Raw genomic sequence first — 25,900 nt, 5'->3', positions numbered from 1 at the left:
AATTAAAAAATGAATTAAACTCTTTACAGCACTATGTTATTGGAAACCAATCTGAAGATAATACAACTGTCAAGTGGATTGGATGTGGCTCGTTTATAATGGTACATGTTTCTATCTGAACTTCATTCAGAAAAGGCTTCTGAATTTTAAAAACTGCTCTTTGTCATAAGTAACCGGAAGTCTCAAAGCACGCAGCCAATAGGATCTTTCACACAGCTCCAGCGCATGCGCAATGCTGTTTGTTGGGACAGCCTGCGCAGCGCTGATTGGCGCCCGCTTCAGCCAATAGTGTGACGGGTTTTACCGGTCGGGAGGTAACGATTGGGCCACAGCCAGGGTGTCTCTCGACGCTGATTGGCGCATTCGCCCAGCGCCGCCGTGACGTCGTGCCCGCGGAAATGAGCAGGAATGTGAGCAGTCGGGCGTGAGTGTGTTTTTATTTGTGTTTTACGCGTTGCGAAGAGGGACGGGGAATTTCTTATATTGATATATTATAGCTCATAGTACACAGACCTAGCTCATCTATGTGCCTGCAATACGGCAGCCGAGATGTCCTGGGCATTTCAGCACGCTTGAGTTTAGACACGTTGGTGTTATTGCACTGGCACATGCCCTAGAGCTCCGATTACTTCTGTGGCTTTTGCACTTTTAATCATCTTTGCACTGTAGTCCCCTCTGCCTGCACTGCCGCCGTGCACACACAACTCGAGTGCATGCTGTGCTTGGTTTAGCTCCTGTGTACAAGGACCTACGCTTTTCTTATTGTATTTTGCACTTATTGCATTATTCATACCTGGCAATGCTTTGAGCAGCGTTTCTTGTGACAGCCGAGTAAGGGTGTCCGCAACGAATTTAATAATCATCATAAACCACAATCAATGCCATAGAGTGCGGATCTACATTGACGGTTAAATTGAAATAATATGAAATTCACATAAAAATATAGAAATTGCGTTGAAACTACATGTCCACAGTAAAGTCGCGAACGGAAATCCTTCTGTAATTACCGTTGCAAATGTGTCAACTGCAAGTGCTACAGTGGACACGCTACAGTTGATGTGTTTATTTAAACTCCCATGCAAAAAATACTCAAAACATGACATATTACAGTAAAAGGCGGTGTATATATAAATGTACAACATAGGTCTTAGTTGAAGTGAATACAGAACAATACATGCACTGTGTGTGTTGGGGGGTCAGAGCAATTACAGAAGGGCAATTAAAAGGGGCCAAATAAGTGCTTAACAGAGGGGGGGATGTTATCTTGCTCACCTTCCTTAATCTCTTTTCCACTGGTGTTGGTAGCTGGCACCCCCGCAGGAGAGTGACCGGGCCGGGAGGGGATCGTACAAGTGAGGATGGGTGGCGACAGGAGACCCAAAAGGAGACGGTGCCCCAGGGCTCGTGCCTGTTGATGTGCCCGGCCGCCGAGCTGCGGGAGCGGGAGGCCCAGCGGCGGCTCCATCGCTTCGAGGTGCTGCCCGGCACTGAGCGCCAGCGCCTGCCCCGTGCTGACCCCACCCGCACCGTCAAAGAGTACTCCCGCCCAGCCGCTGGCAAGGACTGCACCCGGCCTGCCGACCTCCGGCCCCCGGCTGTGCTGTACCGCACCGTCTGCTACCTCGTGGACAACATCGCCTCCTCGGCCGGCCTGCAGCCCTGGAACGAGGTGCGCTCCCGTCTCTCTTGTTCCCCTGCATTCCCCTCCCCTACAAACCCGTCCCCTGGCCTGTACTGACCCACTCTCTCCTCCCCAGGTGTACGACTTCGTGTTCGACCGGCTGCGCAGCGTGCGGCAGGACATGGTGATCCAGCGCGTGGGTGGCGAGGCCTGCGTGTCTGTGCTGGAGCGGACCGTGCGCTTCCTGCTGTACGCCGAGTACCGGCTGAGCGGGGAGCCCCTGCGCTGCTTCGACCCCCAGATCAACCGGGCGCACCTGCGGGAGAGCCTGGCCTGGCTGCTGGGCTGCTACCAGCTGGAGCCCGGCCTGCACAGCAACCAGGAGGAGTTCGAGGCGCTCTGTCTGCTCTACAACTTGGGTGGGTAGCTGGTCCACCCGGGTCCAGCCTTCAGGAACAGGCCCGTCGATTCACAGACTCCTCTTCCCTCCACGCCCTGCATAAACCTCTCTCTCTCTCTCTCTACCACTCAGGCTCCCTTGACGCCCTGCGCCACGCCCTATGCCTGCCGGAGAAGCTGCGGGGCTCGCCGGGGGTGCGGCTGGCCTTAGCAGTGAACCGGGCCTTCCTGGAGCGGAACCCGGTGCGCCTGCTCCGCCTGGCCCGGCCCCTGCCCTTCCTGCACAGCTGTGCCCTGCACCCCCACCTGACCCGGTGCCGCCGGGACCTGCTGCTGCTATACAGCCATGGCCTCAGCAGCCGCAACGGCCGCTTCCCCCTGCCCAGGCTGGCGGAGCTTCTGGGCCTGGGCGGGGGCTCTCAGGCGGCTGAACTGTGCCAGGCCCACGGGGTGGAGGTGAGCGGAGACTGGGCGGTGTTCAACAAGGGATCCTTCAAGGAGGCCGAGAGGCAGCCGGACGGCGGGAGCTCCTACGAGCTGGTGGGCTGCAAGCAAGGGGACCGCTCCCTCGCCAGCATTATTCACGGAGAGCCTTAACCCAACGCACACACACACACACAGAGACACGCATGCACACAGACATGCATGCACACACACACACAGACACGCATACACACATACAGAGACACACATACACACACACACACACACACATGCAAGCACACACACAGAGACACGCATGCACACAGACATACACATGCACACACACACACAGACACGCATACACACATACAGAGACACAGACACACACACAGAGACACACATGCACACACACAAACACACACTGTTCCTTCTAGTCCCGTCCCGTCCCGTCCCTAGTGCTGTGCTTGTGCAGCCTGGGTTTGCCCACACGGGCTGCTTGTCGTTCCCCATGGAAAGGGTAAAGAAGAAAACCAGACAGGCAGAGGACACTTCATCCACTGGCACCTACCCTTCTGTTGCGCCTGTCTTTTGTTTTCTTTACCTTGGCAATGTTGTATTATACATTCGGTCTAAGTATTAAATAAATCTATATTTTTGGTACTTTCTTCCTGCGTCGTTTGAATTTGCTTTTTACTTTATTTGTATGTATACAGCTACTCTCTCACCTGTTGAGTAAGCGAAGTAGAAATCCCTCGTCTTTCTAAAGTAGCCACTAGAGGGCGCCGCGGTCACATTTTCGACGTCAGTTCTGATTTAGCACAGCGTTATTTCTGTATTATTTCTGGCACTCTTTACGTGGGAGATAGTCCTGAAGTTTAGAAAAGTTATATTGTATTATTATTACCATAAATATTTTCACAATAAGAATGATAACACGCATACGTTCCCCTCGCCTTCCAGGTTAGATTTGAATAACTTCAAATAACGAATATAATTGTGCTTTCAGTTTAAATTCGCCCTAATTGCTGCTAAGTAACCCAGCTAATTGAGTTCAAACTGGGCACAGAGCTAATGTAATGGTTTTGTGTGTGTGTGAAAATAAAAATGTTAAAAAGTTGAAATGACAAACATTTGCATTGTATTACTTATGGTATGATAACTAACATGCATGAATAGAAAGACCAGTCCTGTGTATCCTCATATTGGGGGAATGTGACTTGGCCTTATCTCCTGTGCTTCTCGCTTGCCTCCCTCCTCCTCCTTTCTCTCCAGCCCTCCCTTTCTGCCTCCCTTCATCTTTTCTTTTTGTGTGTGTGTGTGTGTGTGTATGGGGGGGGGGTGGTTAAGCAGACGCAGTATCTGCTAGTTAATGGGAGGAGTGAAGCCTTTAGCGGGGGTTTGCGATACCGGGCAATAAGAGGGAGAAAAAGCAGTTCTGACTGGGGGCATTTCCAGAAACAAAAGCTCGGGCACTTCAAAGAGACCAGGAGCGAGAGAGGGAGGAGGAGGAAAAGAGCAGGAGAGCCAGCGCACACTTCGCCTCCTAAATGAATGAATCCAGCAGCGTCACAACGCGGGGCTCTTGCGTGTTGCAATTTAGTAGCTTTTTTTTAAGCAAACATCCTTTGAAAAAAACAGAAGCATGTTTGCGGAGGCTGGGCGCTGACGCGGTGTAATGCTGAGGCATGAGAGAGACTCCGTGCAGCAGCTAGATCAGGCGTGCCTCGGTCCTGGGACGGGGGAGACGTTTAGCCTCTGCGGGAGAAGAAGTGCCCATCGCGGAGTGTCCCAAGTGCGCCGGACACTGCCAGCCCTGTCGGCGCGGCGCAGCGCAGGAGCGGGCGAGCTGCCTCTATGGGTGCACTGGAGTGAAAGAAACCCCCTCGCAGTGCTCGGACGTGTTTGCCGCTGCCCCCCTCCAAGGTTACCCTCTTACCCTCGCCGCGCTTGAGGGGCAACTCCATGGCCATGCCGCGGCTCCTGCGCCGCACCGTGTGGGCGCTGCTGCTGCTGCCGCTGCTGCGGGGAGGGAGCGCTCAGGCACGGCAGTGAGTAGGGCTTTGCGGCTCGTTTTCTTCCCAAATAATCTCTATGTTGGTGTGCATTGAGAGGCGGGCCGGGGGGCAGAGAGAAGTGTGTGTGTGTGTGTGTGCGCATTATCTCTGGATAACCAAGTTCACCCAAAAGAGCCCTGTATTCGTGTCAGTTGTGCACTTTGTGACGGCCCGATTCGGCCCCTGCATTACTGGCGCCCAGGCAGGGCAGCAGCGGGGCGAGCAAGGGTTAATCCGAGGGATCCTGTCTGAGCCCCGGCCTGGATCGGGCAGCGCACGGAGCCCCTTGTTATTATCCAACCCGTCTTTTTCCACACTTTGGAGTTGCTGGTCCCTTTGTTACTCAGTAACAAGGCGGTGCACTTTAATGAGCTTGTCAGATAGCGGCGGGGTGGGGTGGGGGGTAATGCGGGTGTCCAGGTTTGCGCAGTGAAATAAATGTGCCCTGGGCAGTGAGGAAGTCACTGTAAGACACAGCGCCGCCTCAGTGACAACTAACGGGCACAGCTGGGCAAGTCCTAGAACAGGAAGCCTGCCTGCCCTTCTGCCGACCTAGCTTGTTCAGTAAAGCGGGATATCTACTTTTTTTATGGGGGGAATCTACTGTACTGTAATTCCAGTGCAGAGACCGTTCCTACTAATTACCACCCAATATCACAGAGCACCGCAAATTACCCACCGTGGAAACATGTTTGTGCAGTTTACACATGCTGCAGTTGCCCTTTGAATAGCCGACTCGTACACGGGCAGACTGCTGCCAGGCTGTACACGACACGTCTGCGGTTTGAGTAATGCAGTCTGCGGGACTCCACTCTGCGCTAGATTGCGGGGTTTGCGGTTTGGTTTTATTGAGCAAAACGTGTCCGTACAAGTGTGCCGAGCTGAGGATGGCAAGGGCTGTGCGCATGTGTCGCTCCTGCTGGGACGCGGTTTGCCAGGGGCACGGTGCGGGCTGTGCGGTGCAATGCGTGAGAGCAGTGTGCACAGAGCTCCCTCCCGTCAACAGCGACCACCGCATGGGTTTCTGGCAGGCAATTGTGTATCCAAATAAGTGAGATTAGTAACTTCATAGCATTTGGGCCTGATTAGAGACACTGTGTGTATCTTTGACTTTTCACTCAACCTGTCAGGAATGTGCCACCTAACCTGGCACACATGCTGTCTTTATTACTCTGGCTTTGGGAAAAATGAGTCTCCATGCTCTTGCAACACCGGCCCCATCGAGGTTCAGCTCCTACCTGGCGGTGTCCCGGACCCCCTAACCCTAACCCCTCAATGCCCCGCGCCGGCCGAGCCCTGACATTGGGTGCTGTGCTACAGAAGGCGTCAGACCTGGTGCTTTTCACACTCAGAGAATCAGATTTCATTTGGCATTCAGTGGCATTTATTATGGTTCTTGTTAAAGAGCCAACAGTAATCCGTCAGTGCAGGGTGTGGAGATCGATTGATTGGGTCTTCTCCACATTATGGGCCCAACACCTGTCAGCAGCATGCCAGAACCTAATCCCTAACCACAGAGATTTTTATCATTTTTTTTAATTCATTTAATTATTTTGTTTTTCCATTAATTGTGTCAGGGCAGAGACAGTGCAGCCAAGAGGTTTAGAGATTAGTGGAGCATGAAAAACACTGCCCTGAGTACAGCAGGGATTAAAAAAAAAAAAAAAGTTTACTTTTATCCCCCCCCCCAACACACACCCACACCCGCTTGATTCAAAGGCTTTTAATTCTGATTTCTTGGAATTTGTGTTTGGGAATTAAATTGCATTTGGTCTTCAGTAATGCCAATCACCTGATCTCGCACAGCGGGTTAAACCCTGGATAATAGAATTACTGAAAGGGGAGACCAAACCAACCCCCCCTCCACCCCCAGTAAAAAAATAAAAATAGCAGATATGCATGAGGTGTAACTTGCTCCTCTTCATATGGGACTCCAGGAATGCAGAGTTTAGACGCCCCTTTCCCAAGATAAATTGGCAGCCACCTAACGCACCTCTCGGGTCACTTTCCGGAGGTAATAGTCTCTGTGATTTATTCATCATAGGCTGCACACTGCTGCGATTCCCTCACTTCCAGGGCTTGTAATCGGTGGATCCTTTCGTGCTGCCAAATTATGGCAGGAGAGTCAGTGCACAGTTTCCATCTCTCTGCAACCCGAGCCCTTCGCAGTAATCTGTCGTGGGTGGGGGGGGGGGGGGGCAGTGAAATACAGGCACTGAAATTACAGAGACTGCCTCTGCACTGATAACAGGTTACACGATACATGGTTGCATACTTCTGCCACACAAAGGACGGTATTGTGTTGTGCGTGGTGCGCGTAGTGTTAATACTTCCAGTCCTGTCCCCCCCATCTAAATGCTGTGTACACCAGCGGATTTTATTTAATTGCTGTAAACGCGGCACCGAAAGCAGGGATGGAATGGGATGTGTGTGTGTGTGAGCGCATATTTTGGGGATCTAACTCCTGTTTGTTGCAAGCCAGATGTAAACGCAACTAACGGAATGTGTTGAAGACGGTGTGAATTGAATTCCCCAGGTTATGGAATGAAAGCCATAGAAAAGAGATTTTTCCCCCCCCCCAAGTGCTTGATTTAATCTGTGACTGGCACTTACCCTCTGGTAAACCTGGAGTAAGACTGCCAAGTTATGTAATGCAAATTGGCCTCATAGTTCGGCATCAGGTTCTCAGCCTCCTCCTCTTCCTCCGCCCCCATACGGCTGATTAAAGATCCATCCGGGCACCGCGACCCAACTTGACCCCTTCTGGAGTGTTTGTTTAGAGAGCAGGCAGCCCTGACCTTTGACCTCTGACCTCCCTGACAGCAGTCCTCCCACCGCAGTGTTCCGGGTTCATTTCAAAGCAGCTGTCTGCAGCCCCGCGGCCCTGTGGGTCCCAGAAACAACGGATGGCTGTGTTGCGTTAGATAAAGAGAGCAACAGCTCTGCTCTCTCCCTCTCCTACACCTCTCCCTCCCATCCTCTCTAACTCCTCTCTCTCTCCCCACCCCCACCCCCAGAGGCTACCTGATCGCGGCCCCCTCCGTGTTCCGGGCCGGCGTGGAGGAGCTGGTGAGCGTCACCATCTTTAACGCGGTGCAGGAGACGCGGGTGCAGGTGCAGCTGTCCGTCAAGGGGGAGCTGGTGGCTCACAACCACGGCACAGTCCTGGGTGAGTTGGGGGCCAAGAGCCGCCCGCCGACACTCTCTGCGCGGCAGTGGGTCACAGCTGCGCTTTCTGCTCACATCGCCGCAGCTGTGCGGAGGCTTAGGGCCCTGTGGTTGTAGTGTGTTATCGGCTTCACTGCGTAATCAGCCTGTCAGAGCTGTAGCTAATTGAGGACACAGGCCTCTGCTATGACATCAGCAGCTACGAGGCTTAAAGCAGTGAACAGTTTTCAGTGAATTCCACGACCTGTCCTCAGACCTGTCTTCACTGGAGTAACCACACCCACCGCCCTGCCGCAGGAGAGATGTGTGCGCGGTTTAGCAAGAGGTGGGGGGACATTCTTCAGCAGAGGTTGAAAGGCGATTCGGGGACTCTTGGGAACCATAACGTATTACTTGAACAGTTGATTTATTCATTTGTGTTTCTCCGTTTGGTAACCTTATTTTATTTTATTTTCTCCACAGACAAAGGGACAATCAAGTTAAAGGTGAGTGTGTGATTTTCCCGGCCTTGGCATTCTCGCAGTTCAGGCTCTCCTATGAGTGAAGAAGCAGCAAAGAATCTGTAACTGCGTTGTGTTGCCCTGTGTGCGTCTGTGCCCTGTGTTGTGTGACCCTGTCTCCCGCTTTGGCCCTGTGTCGTAGGACTGTGTTGTCTTGTGTTGACTTTGCCTTGTTCTGTGTTGTGTTGTGGTGGCCAGGTGCCCCCAGGCCTGCGAGGACAGGCCCACCTGAAGGTGTGGGGCAACCGTCACCTGACAGAGGAGGGCTACATCTTCCACAACCACACCACCGTCACCGTGGACAGCAAGGGCAGCGCCGTGTTCATCCAGACCGACAAGCCCGTCTACAAACCCCGGCAGAGAGGTCTGCGTGCTGCCCCTGTGCTCTCTGTGTCCCTCTGTGTCTCTGTCTGCTGCCCCAGCGGCGCTCTTTCACATTCTGTCACTATTTCTGTCTTCTGTCTTATTGTCTGGTTCTCTCTCTCTCACTCTCTCTCTCTCTCTGTATCTCTACCCCCTGTGTGTATCATTCTTCCCATCTCCCCTCCATCTCTGTGTCCATGCTTCCAGTTATCTCAGTAGGGTTTGGTCCAGGCTTAAAAATCAAACAAACAAAACCCCCTAAAAACCCCCATAATAAATAGTGTATTATTTACGTTTCATTTTGACCATGAGCGGTAAATCTCTCTCTCCTCTCTCGCTTGCCCCTCAGTGCTCATCAACGTGTTCTCGGTCACTCCCGATCTGCAGCCTGTCAATGACAAGGTAATGAACGCCTTCAGTTTTTGAATGTTAGATCCTAAAGACTGTGGCAGGTCTAAAAAGACATCTATCCCCAGACAGCGGGACCAGCAAGAAACAACCTTAAACAATACATGATAAAACATCTTAACCTTATATGACTTATAACCTTATATAAACTATAGGTGTACTATTTATATATTTTATTGTTCTGAAAACGAGCTAAATTATTTGATTCACTCTCTCGAGCTTCAGTGTCGGACTTGTTTGTTGTGGATGAGGGGAATCGATGGCCAAGTCAATTTTTGTTACAAAGCTCAGTAGACATCAGCGTAGGATGGCCACCGCAGCCAGAGTGATAAGAGTGAGTGGAAACCTGCCTCGCACTGGAAACATGCCTGCCTCCGAGGGGGTAGGATTCTTATTTTTGTATCGGTGAGTCCCGTCACACACACCCCCTTCCGCAAAGCCCGTTTGTGCACAGTGCTGCAGGTATGTGGTCCACAGACAGTGTGCTTATTGATGCTGACGGTGACGGGACTCTGCTGGCAGGGCGCAGCGCTCTCGCACACAGATGGGCGATTGTGTGCTGTCAGGGATGGGGTGGGATGAGCTGGGCTGGGGTGGGGGAGGGAGGAGGGTGTTGTGTGTGGTGGGGCGGGGGGTGGAAGGCTGTGTCTAATGCACGCTCCTCTTGTGTCTTGCCTCCCCAGATGGAAGCCTACGTGGTGGTGAGTAGGGGTGCTATTAAGTGATCAGCCGTGCTGTTGTCTGAATGCTGCCAGATTACAGGGCTCTGCACAGTGCTCATCCCAGCCCTGGTCCGGGACAGCTACACTGTCTTCATGGTTTTATTTCCAGTCTAGATCTCACTTACACAATTACGTACATTTCTTAATTAGACATTCATTTGTGAGTAGAAGCTGACCAAGATACCTGTGCTGTTCGTACCCCCCACAGGATCCCCGGGGGTCTCGAATGATCCAGTGGAGTGACCTTCAACCCATCTGCTGTGGCAAGTCTTTGTGTGTCCCTGTGTGTGTATTTGTGTGTGTGTCTGTCTGATCACGCCACACACTGGTACAGCACAGGGCTTGGGCTCTCCTAGTGTGTGCCCTTGCAGGACTTCAGTTGGACTCTTGGCCTCCAATTACTTGACTTTTGACTGCAATACATGAGAATAAATGCAGACCCACATGCACACATACTGGACACTTGCACTCCTTTACTCTGACAACTGCCTGTCCTTGTCCCCCACCCCTGCAGGCGTGGTGAACATGAGCTTCCCGCTGTCTGACCAGCCGCTGTTCGGTGAGTGGTTCGTGTTCCTGGAGATGCAGGGCCACACCTACAACAAGTCGTTCGAGGTGCAGAAATACGGTGAGTCCCTGCCAGAGCCCCCCCCCCAATGTATCTACATATTTATGAATTTTGATTAATGTATTATTAATCGTCTGCGAGTGCATGCATAACAACGTCTCTTCCTCTAATTTTCCCCCATCCCCTAGTGATGCCCAAGTTCGAGCTGATCATCGAGCCGCCGCGGTACATCCGTGACCTGACCGTGTGCGAGAAGGCCACGGTCCACGCCAGGTGAGTGAAGAACAGTGCGCGTCTCTTTGCACGTTTCCATGTCCGGCTGCCTGCGCCGTCCTCTGGGAAACGTAGAACTTCTGGGAATGAGTTCCGGCCGCCTTGGATGGTGTACCGGCCTGAGTTGCAGGCTCCTGCGTTGGGGGAAAAGAGAGTGCAGCAATAATAATAATAATAAAAAGAAGTATTTTATGATTAAGATGATCCGAGCCCAGTGCTATTGTCTGTCCTGTCCTCTACCCCCTCTTTACCGCTCTGCAGGTACATTTTCGGCAAGCCGGTGACGGGCAGGCTGAACGTGAACATGACTGTGAATGGAGTTGGCTACTACCGGCATGAGGTGGGGCAGCCTGTGGTCAAGAACATGGAGGTGAGCAGGGCGTCAGTTACATGGGTAACATGGTCCAATGTTACCTAGGGTCTCTTTTGCTCCTGTTTTCTGCTGCAGAGAGAGAAATTTGTTTAATTTCAATTAAATGGGAAATTGCTGTCATGCTATTTGCCTTAAAACACACCTCTAGTGTGCTGACATTCTCCTGTACCCCCTGCCCCCTTTCCTTGCCTGTCCCAGATCGATGGCTCTGCGACCTTCGACCTGTGTGTGCAGGAGATGATGCCTCTGGACGTGGCGGATCACTTTCGAGGCGCAGTGAGCCTGTGGGCGGCGGTGACCAGCGCGGACGGGAGCCGGCAAGGGACATTCGATGACTCCACCCCCGTGCACAAGCAGCTGATCGACATCAAGTACTCCAAGGACACCCGCAAGCAGTTCAAGCCCGGCCTCCCCTACAAAGGCAAGGTAGTGACCCCCAGCATCCCCCCCCACCCTCTCTGACCACCCACCTCCCAGTACTCACTGACCCTGCAGAGATGCACACGCGTGCACTCACAGCGCAGGTGGAGCTGGGTACGTCGCACGCGGTTGCTTCATCCACATGTGACGGCACTTGTCAGTGTGAGTCAGAGCTGTACCTCTCAATCCAACCACTGCATGGAAAAGAACGTGTAAATAAATACCAATATAACAACGTTTGCTTGTGAACCACCTGCCATTGTGGCTTGGCTGCACAGCCTGTTGCAGTGAAGTTCAGCTCAGTGTGTGTGTGTGTGTGGGTGGGTGGGTGGGTGTGGGTGAACTTGTACTTCTCCTTGCTGATTGACCAACTGTGTTGCAATCCCCCCCCTCCTAAACCACATGCAGTGCAGACCGGCTGTGACGAGCCACAGGAATGCACAGGCCCCCTACTCCAACTGTGAGATGAAAGCAAATGGCAAAAACACACACACATACAACAGTGTCTGGCTCAACACTGTGAACTCTGTTGACAGCTGACAGACCGTGCACAGTTTAAGTGTAATAAGATGCTTTTTCCCAGTAGCTGTGGTGCACCGGCTGTTGATATTGGGATATATGAGTATTCTAGAATACCCTGCAGCTTCTATGCCTCTGTGTTGCAGTTGTAAACATCTCCTCTTTTTAATTTTTTCTTACCATAATGGGATTCTTTGGAAGCAACATTTATTTCGTTTTCGAACGCTGTGCTCTGGCAGCCCATGTAAACCGTGCTTGCTAAAATGGATCTATATGAAGTAAAGATTGATTGATTTGTGTCCGTCTCTGGATGGTCTGGCCAGGTGGAGGTGACGTACCCTGACGGGAGCCCCGCGGACGGTGTGCGGGTGCGAGTGAAGGCCGAGCTGACGCCCAAGGACAATGTGTACACCAGCGAGCTGCTGTCTCGCCACGGGGAGGCCGAGTTCGAGATACCCTCCATCCCCACTGCTGCACAGTACGTCTGGCTAGAGGTCAGTGGAGTCTGGAGTGTGTGGGAGGGGCCTTGTATTATTGAGTTATAATACAGCTGGATATTGATGTAATTGATTTTGATGTTGTTGTTGTTGTTGTTGATATCAGTGTCATTGTTTGTTTATGATGTCATTGTTGTTGTGTGAAACTTTTCCAGAGCAAAGTGACAGCGATCGACAGCAAGCCAGCTGGTGACCAGTACCTGCCCAGTTACCTGTCCATCAGCAGCTGGTACTCCCCCAGCAAGTGCCACATCCAGCTGCAGAGCCCCAGATCTCCCTTCCAGGTACAGCCCTTCTCTGCTTCCATCTCCATCACTCTCACCTGGCCTAGGACTGGGAGTCTTATAGTTCAACTTTATTGATTTGTATTATTAAAAATGTCCCTCCTTGATGGATCAGTATAAGCCCATTGATTCAACGCCCTGGTCCTGCAGGAACTTCCCCAGGGTCTGCTGGTTTCCATTCCAGCTGAGCTCTCATTTGATCACCTTTAATTGAACTAATAGGGCCCCACTGGTTTAACCTGTCTCTCTCTGTGCATAGATTGGTCAGGAGGCTGAGATCTCACTGATGTCCACCTGCCCCTGTAACTTCACGCTGCACTACGAGGTTACCTCACGTGGGAATATCGTCCAGTCAGGTCTCCAGCCCGCCAACGTCACCCAGCACCGCAGCAAGAGGGCCACTGTCACGTTTGACAAGAACGTCCACACAACGCTGCCCCCTACTGGCTCTGGTCAGTACTGCTCTGGGTCTCTCATGAAGTCTGTTATTCCATTGGGTTCCCTCAGGAGTTTCTCAGGTGTATTTTGCGTCCTGTAGTGAAAAGGTTACCAGCTGTGGTATACTGTCACCTGGCTCAACAAATGTCTATTTTCTCTCTCACTCATTTTTACATTCTTCTCCATCTTTCTCTCTCCCTCCCTTTCTCTGTCTCTTTATATTTATTTCTCTCTCTCTCCAAATCTCTGAATTTCACCCTCTCCCTGTCCCTGTTTCACCCCCCCAACAGGAGCAGCCCCTCCTGAGATGGACAGCTGTGTGTCGATGTTGCGGCTGCCGGTGACCCCCTCCATGGCGCCCCTCAGCCGGCTGCTGGTGTACTACGTGCGGGAGAATGGCGAGGGCGTGACGGACAGCATCCAGCTCCCCGTGCAGCCCGCCTTCCAGCACCAGGTACCCCAACACTGGGCCAACGTCATCCCACCTCTCACACCAACAGGGCTGCAACACATTTACAAGAAAATGGCACATAGTCACTTTCATCAGTCCTGTCTGGTTTCCCCACAATCTGCAAGCGGCCCACTCTCCCGCTGGGCTGAGGGCCTGGCCAGTGCTGCTTGTTCCGGATGAATAATTCGACGTGTCAGTTAGTAGGTGGTTTATGGCTGTATTTAGTCATACCCTACCGCCCCTTCCCCTCTCCCAGTGTTGATGAAAATATTATGGCTAAAATATTACGATTTTTTTATTTAATCTCAATTGATAGTTTTTTTTTACTGGAAATTGATGCTGTTTTCTCGAAGTGTGAGAGGCTGCAGTCGCCGTTTCGGTTTCAAAATTAATATCTGTCTGTCCCACAGGTTTCTGTGTCTCTGTCCGCCAATGAGTCGATGCCCGGAGATGCCGTTAGCTTCCGGGTCAAAGGTGAAAAGGGCTCCTGCGTGTGCGTTGCCACGGTGGACAAGAGCCTGTACCTGCTGAAGCCAGGATTCCAGCTCAGTCTGGATAAGGCCAGTGTGACACAGACACTAATTTTCAAAAAAATTATGCATTCTTTTCCCTGCCTTTTTGCATTCTTTTATTCACATAAATGGTGCACCTGCATGTGTGTGCGACCATACGCACAGGTGTGCATCAGTATGAGAGTGTGCTTTCTGAGGCTGTTGTCTCTCCTGTGCAGGTGTTTAAGGAGCTGGCCGAGTTCGACGTCTCGGACGCCTTTGGAATGCCCAAGGAAGACGGGCACTTCTGGTGGCCAGGGCTATCGTCCCGGCGACGCCGACGGTCCTCCTTGTTTCCCTGGCACTGGGACATCACCAAGGACGCCCGCTTCGCGTTCACCGTGAGTTCATGGCACTTAATTTCTTAATTGAACTGCTTAATTGCTCAAATTGACCACTAGTTGATACCCCTTTGAATTTGGCATCTAGTGATTTTAAGGATCTATATAATCAGCATGAAAGCATAAACGATTGTGAAATGACAGCAGGTCACTATAGATATAACAACCCAGTCAAGTCTAAAGGAATGATGGCGAGACTGATAAAGCTCACGAGCCATGGCTGGATCTGACTGAGGTAACTGTGGCGACCCATCTCCTGTTGTGTTCCCGGATGCCTAGGAGACGGGGCTGGTGGTGATGACGGACATGGTGAGCCTGAACCACAGGCAGAGTGGGGGCATGTACACGGACGAGGCTGTGCCCGCCTTCCAGCCGCACACCGGCACCATGGTGGCTGCCATGCACACCCGCACCGTACCCAGGTGAGAGGCCCGTCCACCTGCCGCCCGCTGCTCGCTCAGCACCGCCTTTCCACCGCATTCCTGATCCTTTCACTCGGTTCTGTTCAATCCTTCCCCATCCCATCCCTGCTCTCTCTTGTAAGACAGTCTTGTTACTGGGCACCTCCTTTGATGCTGATCTTGCCGCAGCTCTGAGTGGGCGGCAAACGGGCAGCGTTACCTCCACAACGCCATCTCAGAAAAGGGCAGGGCAGATAAACAGTGACCGTTGTTGTGTTGTGTTGTCTGACTGTGTTGCAGGGCGGAGAAGAGGAGACGGACCTTCTTCCCCGAGACCTGGGTGTGGCACTGCCTTAACGTCAGGTAAATGACCCGCCGCAGGAGAATGAGCATGCAGAGCTCTGGGCGGCCTGAGCCAGGCACAAGTGATGCACACGTTTTGTGTCGTAGTCTTGACTGTAATATAGGCCTTGGTTTGGGTTAAGACTGGAACATAAGTATGTGTAAGAGACTGTTTGCTGCTGCACTTGAATATGATCAAGTATTATTATTATTATGATTATTATTAGCAGTAGCTATAGCTTCTTTTTCTTTCTTTCAGAACTTTTCCTGTCTTTCTCTCTCTTTCTCACTCTCCCTCTCTCTCTCTCTCTCTCGATGCTCTTAAAGCGATGCCAAGAAAAATCTAATGGTTACAGGGATTGCATACCTTGGCTCCTGCCCAGAGCTGTAAGTGCTCTCATGTGTGAAAATAAAAACATTATTACTGGTTGTGTGCTGCTGTCCCGGAGGAGCTGGGATCGGGGCGAGGCGGCGGCAGTGGGGGGGGGGTGGGGGGTGGCGTGTGTGTGGGGGGTGGAGGGGGGATCAGCTGCAGCAAATTGTCCGGGTAAGCAGGATTTGGAGAGGGGCCAGGACCTGGAGTGGAGAGAGGAGAGAGGGAGATAGAGGGGAGGAGGGGGACGTACATCATTGAGAGGAGACAAATATGTTTTGCTCGCCATCACCCTGTGGGCACTCCTCTCTCGCTCCGATGATGGGATGTCCGACACGCTGACCAACCTAACAGACCCCCGGAAAATAGATTTAATACCCCAAATAAATGTAATCCTTGCTGCCCAGACCCCAAGAGGAGAGTTCTGTCTCTCAGCATCCTCCTTGGGCTCATGTGCTTGTTTATGTCTGGACTCCCCATGTCACAGTGACACCACCGGAGAGGCAGAACTGCGATTGGATGTCCCGGATTCTATCACCACCTGGGTGACGGAGGCAATTGGCCTGTCCGAGGGGAAGGGGCTGGGCTTGGCCAGGAGGATGGAACTACAGACCTTCAAGCCATTCTTCGTGGACTTCACCCTGCCCTACAGCGTGATCCGGGGGGAGCAGACCAAGGTCCCCCTCACCGTCTACAACTACCTGCCCACCTGTGCTGAGGTGAGGGGGGCGGGGTGGGGCAAATGGGGCAGCTAAGCAGTAATGTGTCTGAGAGTATGAGTACTGATGTGTGGAAGGGGGTAGAGAGAGAGGGCAGAGAGAGGGAGGGAGGTAGATGGACAAGGTCAGCCCAGCCTGTTCCTCAGGCAAAAGCTTGACTTGGAGGAAATTAGTGCTGTGAACCCGCACTACACACGTCACATGACGCGGGGGTGTCCTGTCTCCCTCTGTCACTCAGGTTCACGTCAAGGTCACAGTGCCCAAGGGGATCAAGTTCGTGGGGCATCCTGGGAAGCATCACCTAACCCGCAAGAAGTGTGTCTCCCCAGGGGAGGCCACACCCACCTCCATCGTCCTGTCATTCACAGAGCTGGGTGTGGCCAACATCACAGGTAGGACACTCCCCTCTGCTGTGGGAATTATGCACATGGAGATGACTGAAGTTAAGTAAACACAGTTCACCAAGCCTGGTAGCAACTTGTAAATATTCCAATACTGGGGCGTTGCTCAGTCAGCACTAGCAGTTTGCACCTCCCATATGGTCAGTAGTGACAATTAAAATACATACCTACAATACTTAGAACCGGCAACAGCCAGCCAAAGTGCCCCTCGGATGAGACCCTGAGTCCCCAGCCGCCTGTATCCTAGAGCAGTGGGGCAACTGTCAGGCATCCAGCGGAATGGGGCTGGCAATGAGTTTGCGGGTCACTGCAGGTCAATAGCCCTACCGCTGTCCCTGCCGCGGCCCCCAGGCCTTCCCTCTCACTACACAAGCACAAAGGGGCCGCATTAGCAGGCGGACCGCACGCGCAACGGCCGCTTCCTGTTTGTGGACGCAGGAGCGTGGGGCACACAATGCCGCTCCTGAGTGAATGAGTGTGTGTCTGTGTTTTTATTTGTGTGGGTCTGCCTGAGCTGAAGTGTAGGACGAGTGATTTTACAGTTTCACCGTATTCCCCACCTCTTTTACAACGGTGAGGTTAGTGTGACTCGCGGGACCCAGCACTGCACCCAGGCTCTGAACACCACTGCCCCACTCCTGCACACAGGGCACTTGGCTAGCCTGTGTAGAGCAGTCTCTGAGCCGGGGCTTCCCAATCCTTCGCATGTTTTCCTCTGAAATTCTGTATGAACAAATGTTTGTTATTGCTGTTTATACTTGCATTTTAAAGCATTTCAACTTGCCTTTTACATTTATTTTATTTATATTTACCAAAAAACAACAACCTATAAATGCTAATATGCAAAAATCACCCTGAATTGGTGACCTCCATTTCTTTACTGTTTGCCGCCCCCAAAATAGGGTCACAACCCCAGGTTTAGGAATTACTGCTCATTAACACTAGGGCAGCACAAGGTATACAGTTATGTGATCCAAAATGCCCACCAAGAGTCACAGATCATCTCATACTACTTCTAAACCCCTCGCCCTAGGGTTCAGTGCATGGGCGTCAACCCGTGGTTCTTTCACCTGACGCCTTTTGTGTCTCCCCAGCACGTGCCGTGGCCTACAGTGAGCCAGGCTGCTGCTCCGACGCCCCGCAGGCTGCCAGGACATCGAGACCTGGGGAGGAGGGCGGTGAGGGTGAGAGGAAGGTGCTGGCCGGGGTGGACTACGTGCGAAGGAGCGTGCTGGTTGAGGTGAGATGAGTGAATCTTGTCTGTCATACCAGGGTCCTAAGGGTTCATTCCAAGCCATGCAGGCTTTAAGGGCACCTCACTGAGGCCACTACAGGGGACAGAACAGAGGCTGTGTATGTCATAGCCCGAGATCTTAAAATGGTCTCTCTCAGAACCTGGGCATTTACCTCCCCATGATCTTTGCCCGTCCTGTGGTCGTGGGTGAGGCGTGGAGGTGCAGAGATGAATCCTGTCTTGATTCCTGAGTGTACACGCTCTCTCAGTCGCTTGCGCTGGCCACCAGCGGGACGCCATGAGCGTAAACAAGCTGCGCAGTCTGCAGTGTGTTCTCACAGTCATGGCCCTGGTGTGTCATCATGAAGCAATGCCCCCGAGACCCTCTAAACACTCTCTCTGGAGTCTCTGAATTTAAGTGATGGCGTTGTTCACACTCATTCATCAATCGCTGGGAATTTTATGTGTTTATTTTTTATTGCAATGTCTGCTCCACCCTGGAGCTGATGATACAGCACAGTGGCTGTGGCTGTGCCAGAGACTCTGGAGTCTGTGGCGGGGCAGCCTGGGAGCGCCCTTGTGGTTTCTGACATCTTGGTGTCTTGTCTTCCTCTCTACAGCCGGAGGGTCTGCCCAGGGAATACACCTACAGCGTGTTCTTCTGTCCCAACGGTCAGTACTGCCCTGACGCCAGCAGCTCCTCCTCGGCGTGAGGAGATCTGGGGCCTCATTATTCTGCTCAAAATGTAAAGCAGATGTACACTTTTCAGGATGCAATCTTGGGAAAGGCTTGGATTTTTTTCCTCTTTTTAAAGTAAATAAATGATCTAAAATCAGGAATGTGAATGTGAAAGGCAGCAGTGGCTCGGAGATCATTTCAGGAAATCTTGTGGGTGTTGTTTTGTGTGTGAGGTCAGATTCTGGAGTGATTGATTGGAGTTGAATGGAACCTTGTAAAAAACAAAACCCCAAAACAAGACTCTTCCTTTTTCTCCCTCCCCTCCACACTTTACCCTCTTTCAGAGAAAATCCACATCTCCACACCCAACAAGTACGAGTACCAGTACGTGAAGAAACCAGCCCGCATGATGCAGTTCTCGGTGGCGGTGAAGGCCCACAACGATGCCCACTTCGCGCTGTCAGCCAGCCCCCACGACACGGCCGAGATGGTGGAGCTGGTGCTGGGAGGACGCCAGAACGCACGCTCCTGGATCGCGGCGGGGAAGATGGGCGAGCCGGTGGCCAGCACCGCCACTCCCGGCATCCTGTCCTGGGACGAGTTTCGCAGCTTCTGGATCAGCTGGAGGGGCGGCCTGGTGCAGGTGAGGCGGCAGCAGAGCAGAGCCGAGTTATGATGGAGGCGAGTGAAGCAGCTTTGAAAACGCATGGCCTCCCACAGTGCTTTAGTAATGGGGCGCAGTTGCTGGTGCACACAGCCCTGTGATCTCACACCACAGGGAGGGACGGCGATGACAGCGACAGGAGGTGATGTCAGCCTGGACACGGTGAGGTCAGGGTGGGTGGTGGTGGTGCGAGGGCAGGGTGGAGATGTCACGGAGTGGAGGTGATGTCAGGGAGAGGCGGTGATGTCATGGGGAAACTCGCTGACCCGTGCCGGTCCTCTGTACTGGCTGGAAATGATGTGGCGACACGTAGTCCTCCCTGCCAGAGTGACTGCAGAGACCAGAGAACGAGAGACACGTTTGGTGGGATGACCAGGAATCAACGCGGGAATTCGTTTTGGGAAGCCGTTTCTCTCCTGTGGCCCTCTGTCCGGCTGCGTCTCTCCTGTGCCCTGGGCAGCATCCCGTGGACGGTGTGGCGTGCCGGTTTGGTTTGTGCTTATCGATGTCCCTCTCTCTGCTCCGGCGCAGGTGGGTCACGGCACGCAGCCCTCCAACGAGTCCCTCATTGTGCAGTGGGCGTGCGCGGCCCCCGTGCAGGTGCGCTACGTGGGCTTCTCCACAGGCTGGGGCTCAGTGGGCGAGTTCAAGATCTGGAGGAAGGAGGACTCGGACGAGAACCACAACGAGGCCTTCACACTGGGCGTCCCGCACAGCGTGGTTCCCGGGTCTGAGAGGGCCACCGCGTCCATGATCGGTGAGGAATACTCTGCTGTGGGGGGTATTCGGTCCTTCTCTGTTGACCTCGTATCCTAAATCCATCCAGTCTGACCCCTGACCTCTTCTCTGCTGAACTATTCTCTATCCTATCCTATCCATCTAACTGGTGTCCTGTCCCATCCTCCCCTCCCACCATGTCTCAGGGGACGTGATGGGCCCCACCCTCAACAACCTGGACAAGCTGCTGCGGCTGCCCTTCGGCTGTGGGGAGCAGAACATGATCCACTTTGCCCCCAATGTGTTCGTGCTGCGGTACCTGCGCAAGACCCGTCAGCTGGGGCCCGAGGTGGAGACTGAGGCCACGGACTACCTGCTGCAAGGTAACCTAGCCACATTGCATCTCCAACCCCAGCCGTCAACCGCTCACTCTCACACACCCAACAAAAACTGACACACACTCACAAATCTGACCTCTGCTATATCTCTGTCCCATCCTCCACAGGGTACCAGAGACAGCTCACCTACAAAAGACAGGACGGCTCCTACAGTGCCTTCGGAGAGAGAGACTCCTCTGGGAGCATGTGGTGAGTGGACGGGGGTGGTGGGACCTCCTGCGATGTGTTCGAAAACAACCCGACTCCCACACAGTGCTCATTTTAATCTGACTGGACAGCGACCTGTATGTTTTCAAGACAGCGCTGGCTCACTCTGTTCCCCAGTCCGTCACGCTGCCGCCGGAGGGGTTAATGCTAATAAACAAGCAAGCAAAGGAATCAAATTCAATTAAACGCACGTACGGAGGCTCAGAGTTTCCCCGATGACTTCATGCCCAAACATGTGCCTCTGTGATTTATTAGCTGGTGGGGGGGTGTTATTATATTTAATTGACGCTCTTTCTGTAAAACACTGGGTTAAGTAACCCCCTGAGTATTATCCATAAACTCATAATTAGCTCCTGGACACGAGTGAGTGAGGCTGGGATGATGTATTTGCTGCTCAGGGCCCAGCCTGGCCCTCCCAGTGCCACAGAGCAGCTCTGCATCGGACCCCCAGCGCTGCTAATTCAGATTGCCCCACTTTCACTGCAGCACATGTCGTTTCATACCTAATGCTTTATTATAATCATCATCATTATTATTATTATTATTCATGTTTTGTGTTTCTTCTACTTTCTGTCAGAGATTGATTTGTTTTTTTGTTTTTATTCATTTCAATGCACAGGTGTAGTGGAACTAGTTTGCTGTGTGTTGTGGTGTGTGTGTCGGTTATGTTGGTTGGCGTGTCTTGTGCTTGTCAGTTACCCAGATGGACTCGGATACAGGGCGGCACAAAATCACCACAGCCAAAAATAAATAAATAAAGTGACAAAATTGTTCCTAAGTGAGTGCTGTCAGCGGGCGTTATGGCCTTTCTAAATCCCCCCTCACCCCACCCTACCCCGCTCCGCTCAGGCCGGGGCTATTAAACCCGGTGACACAATCGCACTCAATGTTATAAAAATTCCTGCGGGCTCCCGGGTCCCTTCACACGCCGACCCTGCCCTCCTCCTGGGGGCTGCAAGGCCCGGCGCCCCGCTGCACGGGATTTACTACTGAGCTTTACGAGTTGGCTTCCCGCTTTATTTTTATTTGATTTTGATGTATTTATTCATTTAATATTATGTTTATTCTTTTTTTTGTTTTAATCATTTAACTTTTCATGAACACACACCATTTAAGCATTTATTTAATTTATGTCTTTATGTCTTTATTGTATTTATTTATATATTGATTTAACTGCTGCTTGCCTCATCAAGCTCCCACACACACCCCAGGGGACGCACGGTAATGCCCTATAATTTATAGTAATTTACTGCTCTTCTGTGCCAAAGACTGCAGATTATTTTTTTGTTTTGTTTTTTGGGGTGGCTTATTTTTCTCTAGTTAACTTTATTTGTGTGTTTATTCGTTCCATTTTTTTTGTAACCGTCCTCTGGGGTGCATTTTTCTTCATTCCGGTAAACTGTTTATTTTGATTTATTTCACTCCCGCCCCCTGTTCCCCTCCCCGAGAACTGCACTGCCAGTTGAGTGTAAACGAAGCGGCCAATGGCTGCTGTAGGGTCGGTCCCCTCGCAGTGATCGGGGCAGGAATGCGGTGCTTGTTTGGGTCATTGCTTCCAGACCTCGGGACAGATGCGCTGTTGATTGTGTGTGTGGGAAAGTGTCTTGGTACTCTTTCTCCTCTTCGTGTTCATCTCTCTTCAGTGTTTCCCTCCCTCCTTCCTGCTCCCTGTTCTGTCTGTGCCTCCTCACTGTGCTGTTGCTTCTCTCTCTCTCTCAAATTCAGTTCAATTCAAAAAAGCTTTATTGGCATGACTAATTGACATCAGTGTTGCCAAACCATTGACAGAGCTCTGGAACCGGGCGACGGGAACAATAAATACAGAAATTGTGCATTAAACATTTACAGACATGCGATCCTGATGGCAGTGTGTTTGGGGCAGTGCAGCAGGAATTGGGCCTCGTCCTCCACTCCCCCCTGCTCACACGGCCCACACACTCCCTCCTCTCTGGGCTTCCCTGTCTGCCGGTGACAGCCTGTCTCTGTCTCCAGGCTGTGGTGGCTCGGCCTGTACTGGCTCAGGATCCGTCTCTGTTTGGGGTCCTTTACTGTTACCGGGTATGGGGCCAGGCTGTAGACCCTCTGCAGGATGCGGTGGCACTGTTATGGCACTTTTTAACTCTCTCTCTCTCTCGCTTCAGGCTGACCGCGTTCGTGCTGAAGTCCTTTGCCCAATCACGCGGCTTCATTTTTATCGACCCCGAGGAGCTGCGAGCCGCCAAGGTGTGGATCATCACCCAGCAGAGGGAGGACGGCTCTTTCCCCGCCGTGGGGCGCATCCTCAACAAGGACCTGCAGGTGACTGGGGGAGGGGGACGGAAAAGGGGAGAGGGAGGAAGAAGAGGGACTGGGAGAGCAGAACAGAAGGAGTGAGGGAGAGGGGTAAAGAGGGAGGATAGAAAAGAAGGAGGACCAAGGGTGAGAGAACAGGGTGGGGGCCACAGTGTGGGGTGGGGGGGGCAGTTGTTGTATTGTAGTGGACACTGGGGGAGAGGAGAAAATGTATTTCGCCTGAGTCTTCCTCTGTGCCCGCAGGGGGGCATCCATGGCAAGATCTCTCTGACGGCCTACGTGGTGGCAGCTGTGCTGGAGACTGGCATCTCCACAGAGGTATGGGTGGAGCACGGGGGGGCAGTGGAGGGGGAGAGAAAGATCTTCTGGGTATAACAATCTCTGAGACCCGCTGAGCTGTGCAGTTGGGAGACACCTACCACTTCCCACAGCGTCTGCCTGCGCAAACGCACACACACACATGCACACGCACACACACACACTTGCTCAGCCCAGCCCCTCCACTTTCTAATCTGTCATCGCTGGTGAGTGGTGCTTTGCTTTTTCAAAGATCTGAAAAATGCAAAAATTATACTTTACATCAAAGCAGCAGTTCTGTCGCAGAAGACTGAGGAGAGAGAGAGAGAGAGAGAGAGAGAGGTTCAAAGGGAAGGGATTTCAGACAGAGGAGGGTAGATACCTTCAAAAAAGGTATCTGCTAAGATGAAAGAAAAGCCAAAAAAAGCAGAGGGGGATTTGGGTGTGTGTGTGTATGATTGTGATTCGCAGGAAGCAACACAGTTCTTACCCTGGTTTCTATGCCGTATCTTATGACCGCAGTTTGAGTTTCTCTGTCTTCGCTGTGCCACACTGTCACCAAGCACCGCTGTCCGACACCACACCACAGAAACAATGGAGACGCAGTGGGAATCGGAGAGTGTGTGAGTTTAGCGTGGCTGTGGGGATTGGATTTTGTGTTGGTGCTTCTGACTCCCCCCCCACACACACACACATTCAGGAAGAGAAGACTGCGGTCGCGAAGGCCAAGCACTTCCTGGAGACGAACACGTACTCGGCGGACGACCCATACACCACGGCGCTGTCCGCCTATGCCCTGATGCTCCTGCGCAGCTCCTACGCCCCGCTGGCCCTGCGCCGCCTCAACCATATGGCCATCACACAGGGTGAGCACACCTGTCCATCCGTCTCTTCCCTCTGCCCCCCATCTCTCCACCATCCCTTTCCGTGACTCTCCTCCTCTCCCCCTCACAGACGGCTTCACGCACTGGAGTCTGACGGGCAGCACGGTGACGGACGAGGACACCTTCATGGGGTTCAGTGACGGGCTGTCGCAGTCAGGTACGGTGTCTGTACAGCGCCTTTCTGTAGTGACAAGACCACTCTGGCCCCCGTGAACCCCCGGCAGGCGGGTTTCTGTGGAGGGCAGAGACAGCAGAGCCCCAGAACTTGTGTGACTGTCTATCCCCTCTCTCTCTCTCTCTCTCTCTCTCTCTCTGGACAGTGGTGTCAGCGGAGGTGGAGATGACAGCCTACGCACTCCTGACCTACACACAGCTGGGGGACGTGGCGTCGGCACTGCCCGTGGTCAAGTGGCTGTCCCAGCAGAGGAATGCACTGGGCGGCTTCTCCTCCACACAGGTACAGAGTGGGATAAAATAGTCGGGCACGTTGTTTCATGTCACTTTATGGTGAGATTCTGATTAAACGCTCAACTGCTTTGTTTCTTTGTGCTCTCTGCACGTGCTCGCCCCCTGGTGGCGCAGGACACCTGTGTCGCCCTGCAGGCCCTGTCCGAATACGCCATCCTGTCCTTCGTGGGGGGGGTCAACCTGACCATCTCCCTGGCCTCCACCAACCTAGACTTCCAGGAGACCTTCGAGCTGCACAGGGACAACAAGAAGATCCTGCAGAGCGCTGTGGTAACCGGTGTGCGTGTGTCTGTGTGTGTGTGTGTGTCTGTGTGCGTGCATGTGTCTGTCTGTCTGTCTGTCTGTCTGTCTGTCTGTGCGTGTGTCTATGTGTGCGTGTGTCTGTGTGCGTCTGTCTGTCTGTCTGTGTGTCTGTTGACCTGCGTTCCCTAACTGCTCCTCTTGATGCCTTTCAGATTCCCAGCATCCCCACGGGTCTGTTCGTCAGCGCCAGGGGAGAGGGCTGCTGTCTGATGCAGGTAGGGTACAGAGCTCAGTCTGAGAGGTCGAGCCGGGGGCCGGGGGACGCGGGTTGGAGGCTCAGGGTTCAGCTGTTGATAGACGGTGCATGACCGTGTCCTGCTGTTCAATACTGCATCACAATGGACTGCTAAAACTAGAGTGATAAACAGGGCCAGACATGAGCTCCGGGTAGGCAGGGTGGGGAGGCAGGGCTGCTGTTCCCAGTCAGGCTGCAGCTGCGCAGTATGCGCAGGCAGCGCTGAGATGACAGGGCCCCAGGGCGCGTACACACCTGGCCTGCTAATGAGCCGCTGTGATCGCAGATGAAAGGAAGCAAGTTTTAGGTGTGTGTGTGTGTGTGTGTGTGTGGAACAGTGTTGGTTTTCTGTGTTTGGGGGTGAGATTTCTGTGTGTGCATGTGTGTGTGTTTTCAGTGTTTTGTGCAGCGTCTGAGACAATCGCTCGAATGCAGGGGGGGTGTTGTCTGTCCTGTACACACACTCCACTCCAACAGCCTCTTCTCCCCTGTTCCCCCCCACCATCCCCAGATCGACGTCTCCTACAACGTCCCAGACCCCGTAGCCAAGCCAGCCTTCCAGCTCACAGTGACCCTGAGGGAGCCCCGGACGCAGCGCCACCGCCCCCCCATGCCCCCCCGCACCAAGTCCCGGGACGCCAACCGCTCCGAGCTGAGCCAGCGCCACCGCAGGACTGTACCCGACGATGATGACGATGACCCTGCCTCTGGCCAGGACCACCTGGAGTACCGGGTCACTCTGGAAGCCTGTGCCAGGTAAGGGCGAGACCGAGGGGTGGGGGAACGTTTCTGAACGCATTGTCCTGCTCAGCGATGTGGGTTCCAGTGTCCTAATGACCTTTGACCCCTGCCTCTCCAGGTGGCTGCACACTGGCTCCTCCAACATGGCCGTCCTGGACGTTCCACTGCTGTC

At 52.9% G+C, this 25,900-nt stretch overlaps 2 protein-coding genes across 5 annotated transcripts in view; both read left to right on the top strand.

Moving 5' to 3' along the window:
- The first annotated feature begins 364 nt into the window (after window positions 1-364).
- sac3d1 (SAC3 domain containing 1) lies at window positions 365-3,108 on the top strand. The gene is made up of 4 exons (XM_066695949.1): window positions 365-424; window positions 1,306-1,669; window positions 1,758-2,040; window positions 2,154-3,108. Exons 1-4 carry the CDS (start codon window positions 399-401, stop codon window positions 2,615-2,617), a joined length of 1,137 nt encoding a protein of 378 aa, XP_066552046.1. The 5' UTR covers window positions 365-398; the 3' UTR covers window positions 2,618-3,108.
- Window positions 3,109-3,830: 722 nt separating this feature from the next.
- The window catches only part of cpamd8 (C3 and PZP like alpha-2-macroglobulin domain containing 8), a 30,840-nt gene continuing 8,770 nt past the window's right edge, over window positions 3,831-25,900 (top strand). For 2 of the 4 annotated variants that reach the window (XM_066695138.1, XM_066695136.1), the window contains exons 1-36: window positions 3,832-4,491; window positions 7,515-7,666; window positions 8,128-8,150; window positions 8,364-8,529; window positions 8,878-8,930; window positions 9,620-9,637; window positions 9,867-9,921; window positions 10,173-10,286; window positions 10,415-10,499; window positions 10,761-10,869; window positions 11,071-11,298; window positions 12,135-12,305; window positions 12,464-12,592; window positions 12,852-13,044; window positions 13,321-13,484; window positions 13,892-14,041; window positions 14,212-14,373; window positions 14,653-14,795; window positions 15,075-15,137; window positions 15,977-16,208; window positions 16,447-16,600; window positions 17,704-17,849; window positions 18,464-18,515; window positions 18,867-19,165; window positions 19,718-19,943; window positions 20,110-20,286; window positions 20,409-20,490; window positions 22,650-22,806; window positions 23,044-23,118; window positions 23,798-23,963; window positions 24,052-24,138; window positions 24,302-24,438; window positions 24,564-24,719; window positions 24,905-24,967; window positions 25,499-25,743; window positions 25,847-25,900. The exon at window positions 25,847-25,900 is cut by the window's right edge and continues 34 nt beyond it. In XM_066695138.1, the coding sequence (XP_066551235.1) occupies window positions 4,406-4,491; window positions 7,515-7,666; window positions 8,128-8,150; window positions 8,364-8,529; window positions 8,878-8,930; window positions 9,620-9,637; window positions 9,867-9,921; window positions 10,173-10,286; window positions 10,415-10,499; window positions 10,761-10,869; window positions 11,071-11,298; window positions 12,135-12,305; window positions 12,464-12,592; window positions 12,852-13,044; window positions 13,321-13,484; window positions 13,892-14,041; window positions 14,212-14,373; window positions 14,653-14,795; window positions 15,075-15,137; window positions 15,977-16,208; window positions 16,447-16,600; window positions 17,704-17,849; window positions 18,464-18,515; window positions 18,867-19,165; window positions 19,718-19,943; window positions 20,110-20,286; window positions 20,409-20,490; window positions 22,650-22,806; window positions 23,044-23,118; window positions 23,798-23,963; window positions 24,052-24,138; window positions 24,302-24,438; window positions 24,564-24,719; window positions 24,905-24,967; window positions 25,499-25,743; window positions 25,847-25,900 (4,772 nt within the window). In that variant the 5' untranslated portion in view covers window positions 3,832-4,405. Of the gene's footprint in view, window positions 4,492-7,514; window positions 7,667-8,127; window positions 8,151-8,363; window positions 8,530-8,877; window positions 8,931-9,619; window positions 9,638-9,866; window positions 9,922-10,172; window positions 10,287-10,414; window positions 10,500-10,760; window positions 10,870-11,070; window positions 11,299-12,134; window positions 12,306-12,463; window positions 12,593-12,851; window positions 13,045-13,320; window positions 13,485-13,891; window positions 14,042-14,211; window positions 14,374-14,652; window positions 14,796-15,074; window positions 15,138-15,976; window positions 16,209-16,446; window positions 16,601-17,703; window positions 17,850-18,463; window positions 18,516-18,866; window positions 19,166-19,717; window positions 19,944-20,109; window positions 20,287-20,408; window positions 20,491-22,649; window positions 22,807-23,043; window positions 23,119-23,797; window positions 23,964-24,051; window positions 24,139-24,301; window positions 24,439-24,563; window positions 24,729-24,904; window positions 24,968-25,498; window positions 25,744-25,846 lie in introns of all 4 variants that reach the window. The other 2 variants (XM_066695135.1, XM_066695137.1) reach the window with 2 other exon arrangements.

The sequence above is a fragment of the Amia ocellicauda genome, chromosome 22 (assembly GCF_036373705.1).
Source record: "Amia ocellicauda isolate fAmiCal2 chromosome 22, fAmiCal2.hap1, whole genome shotgun sequence".
Classification (NCBI taxonomy): domain Eukaryota; kingdom Metazoa; phylum Chordata; class Actinopteri; order Amiiformes; family Amiidae; genus Amia; species Amia ocellicauda.
The sequence above is the reverse complement of the archived record's forward strand: the minus strand, read 5'-3'. Positions and strand labels throughout refer to the sequence as shown.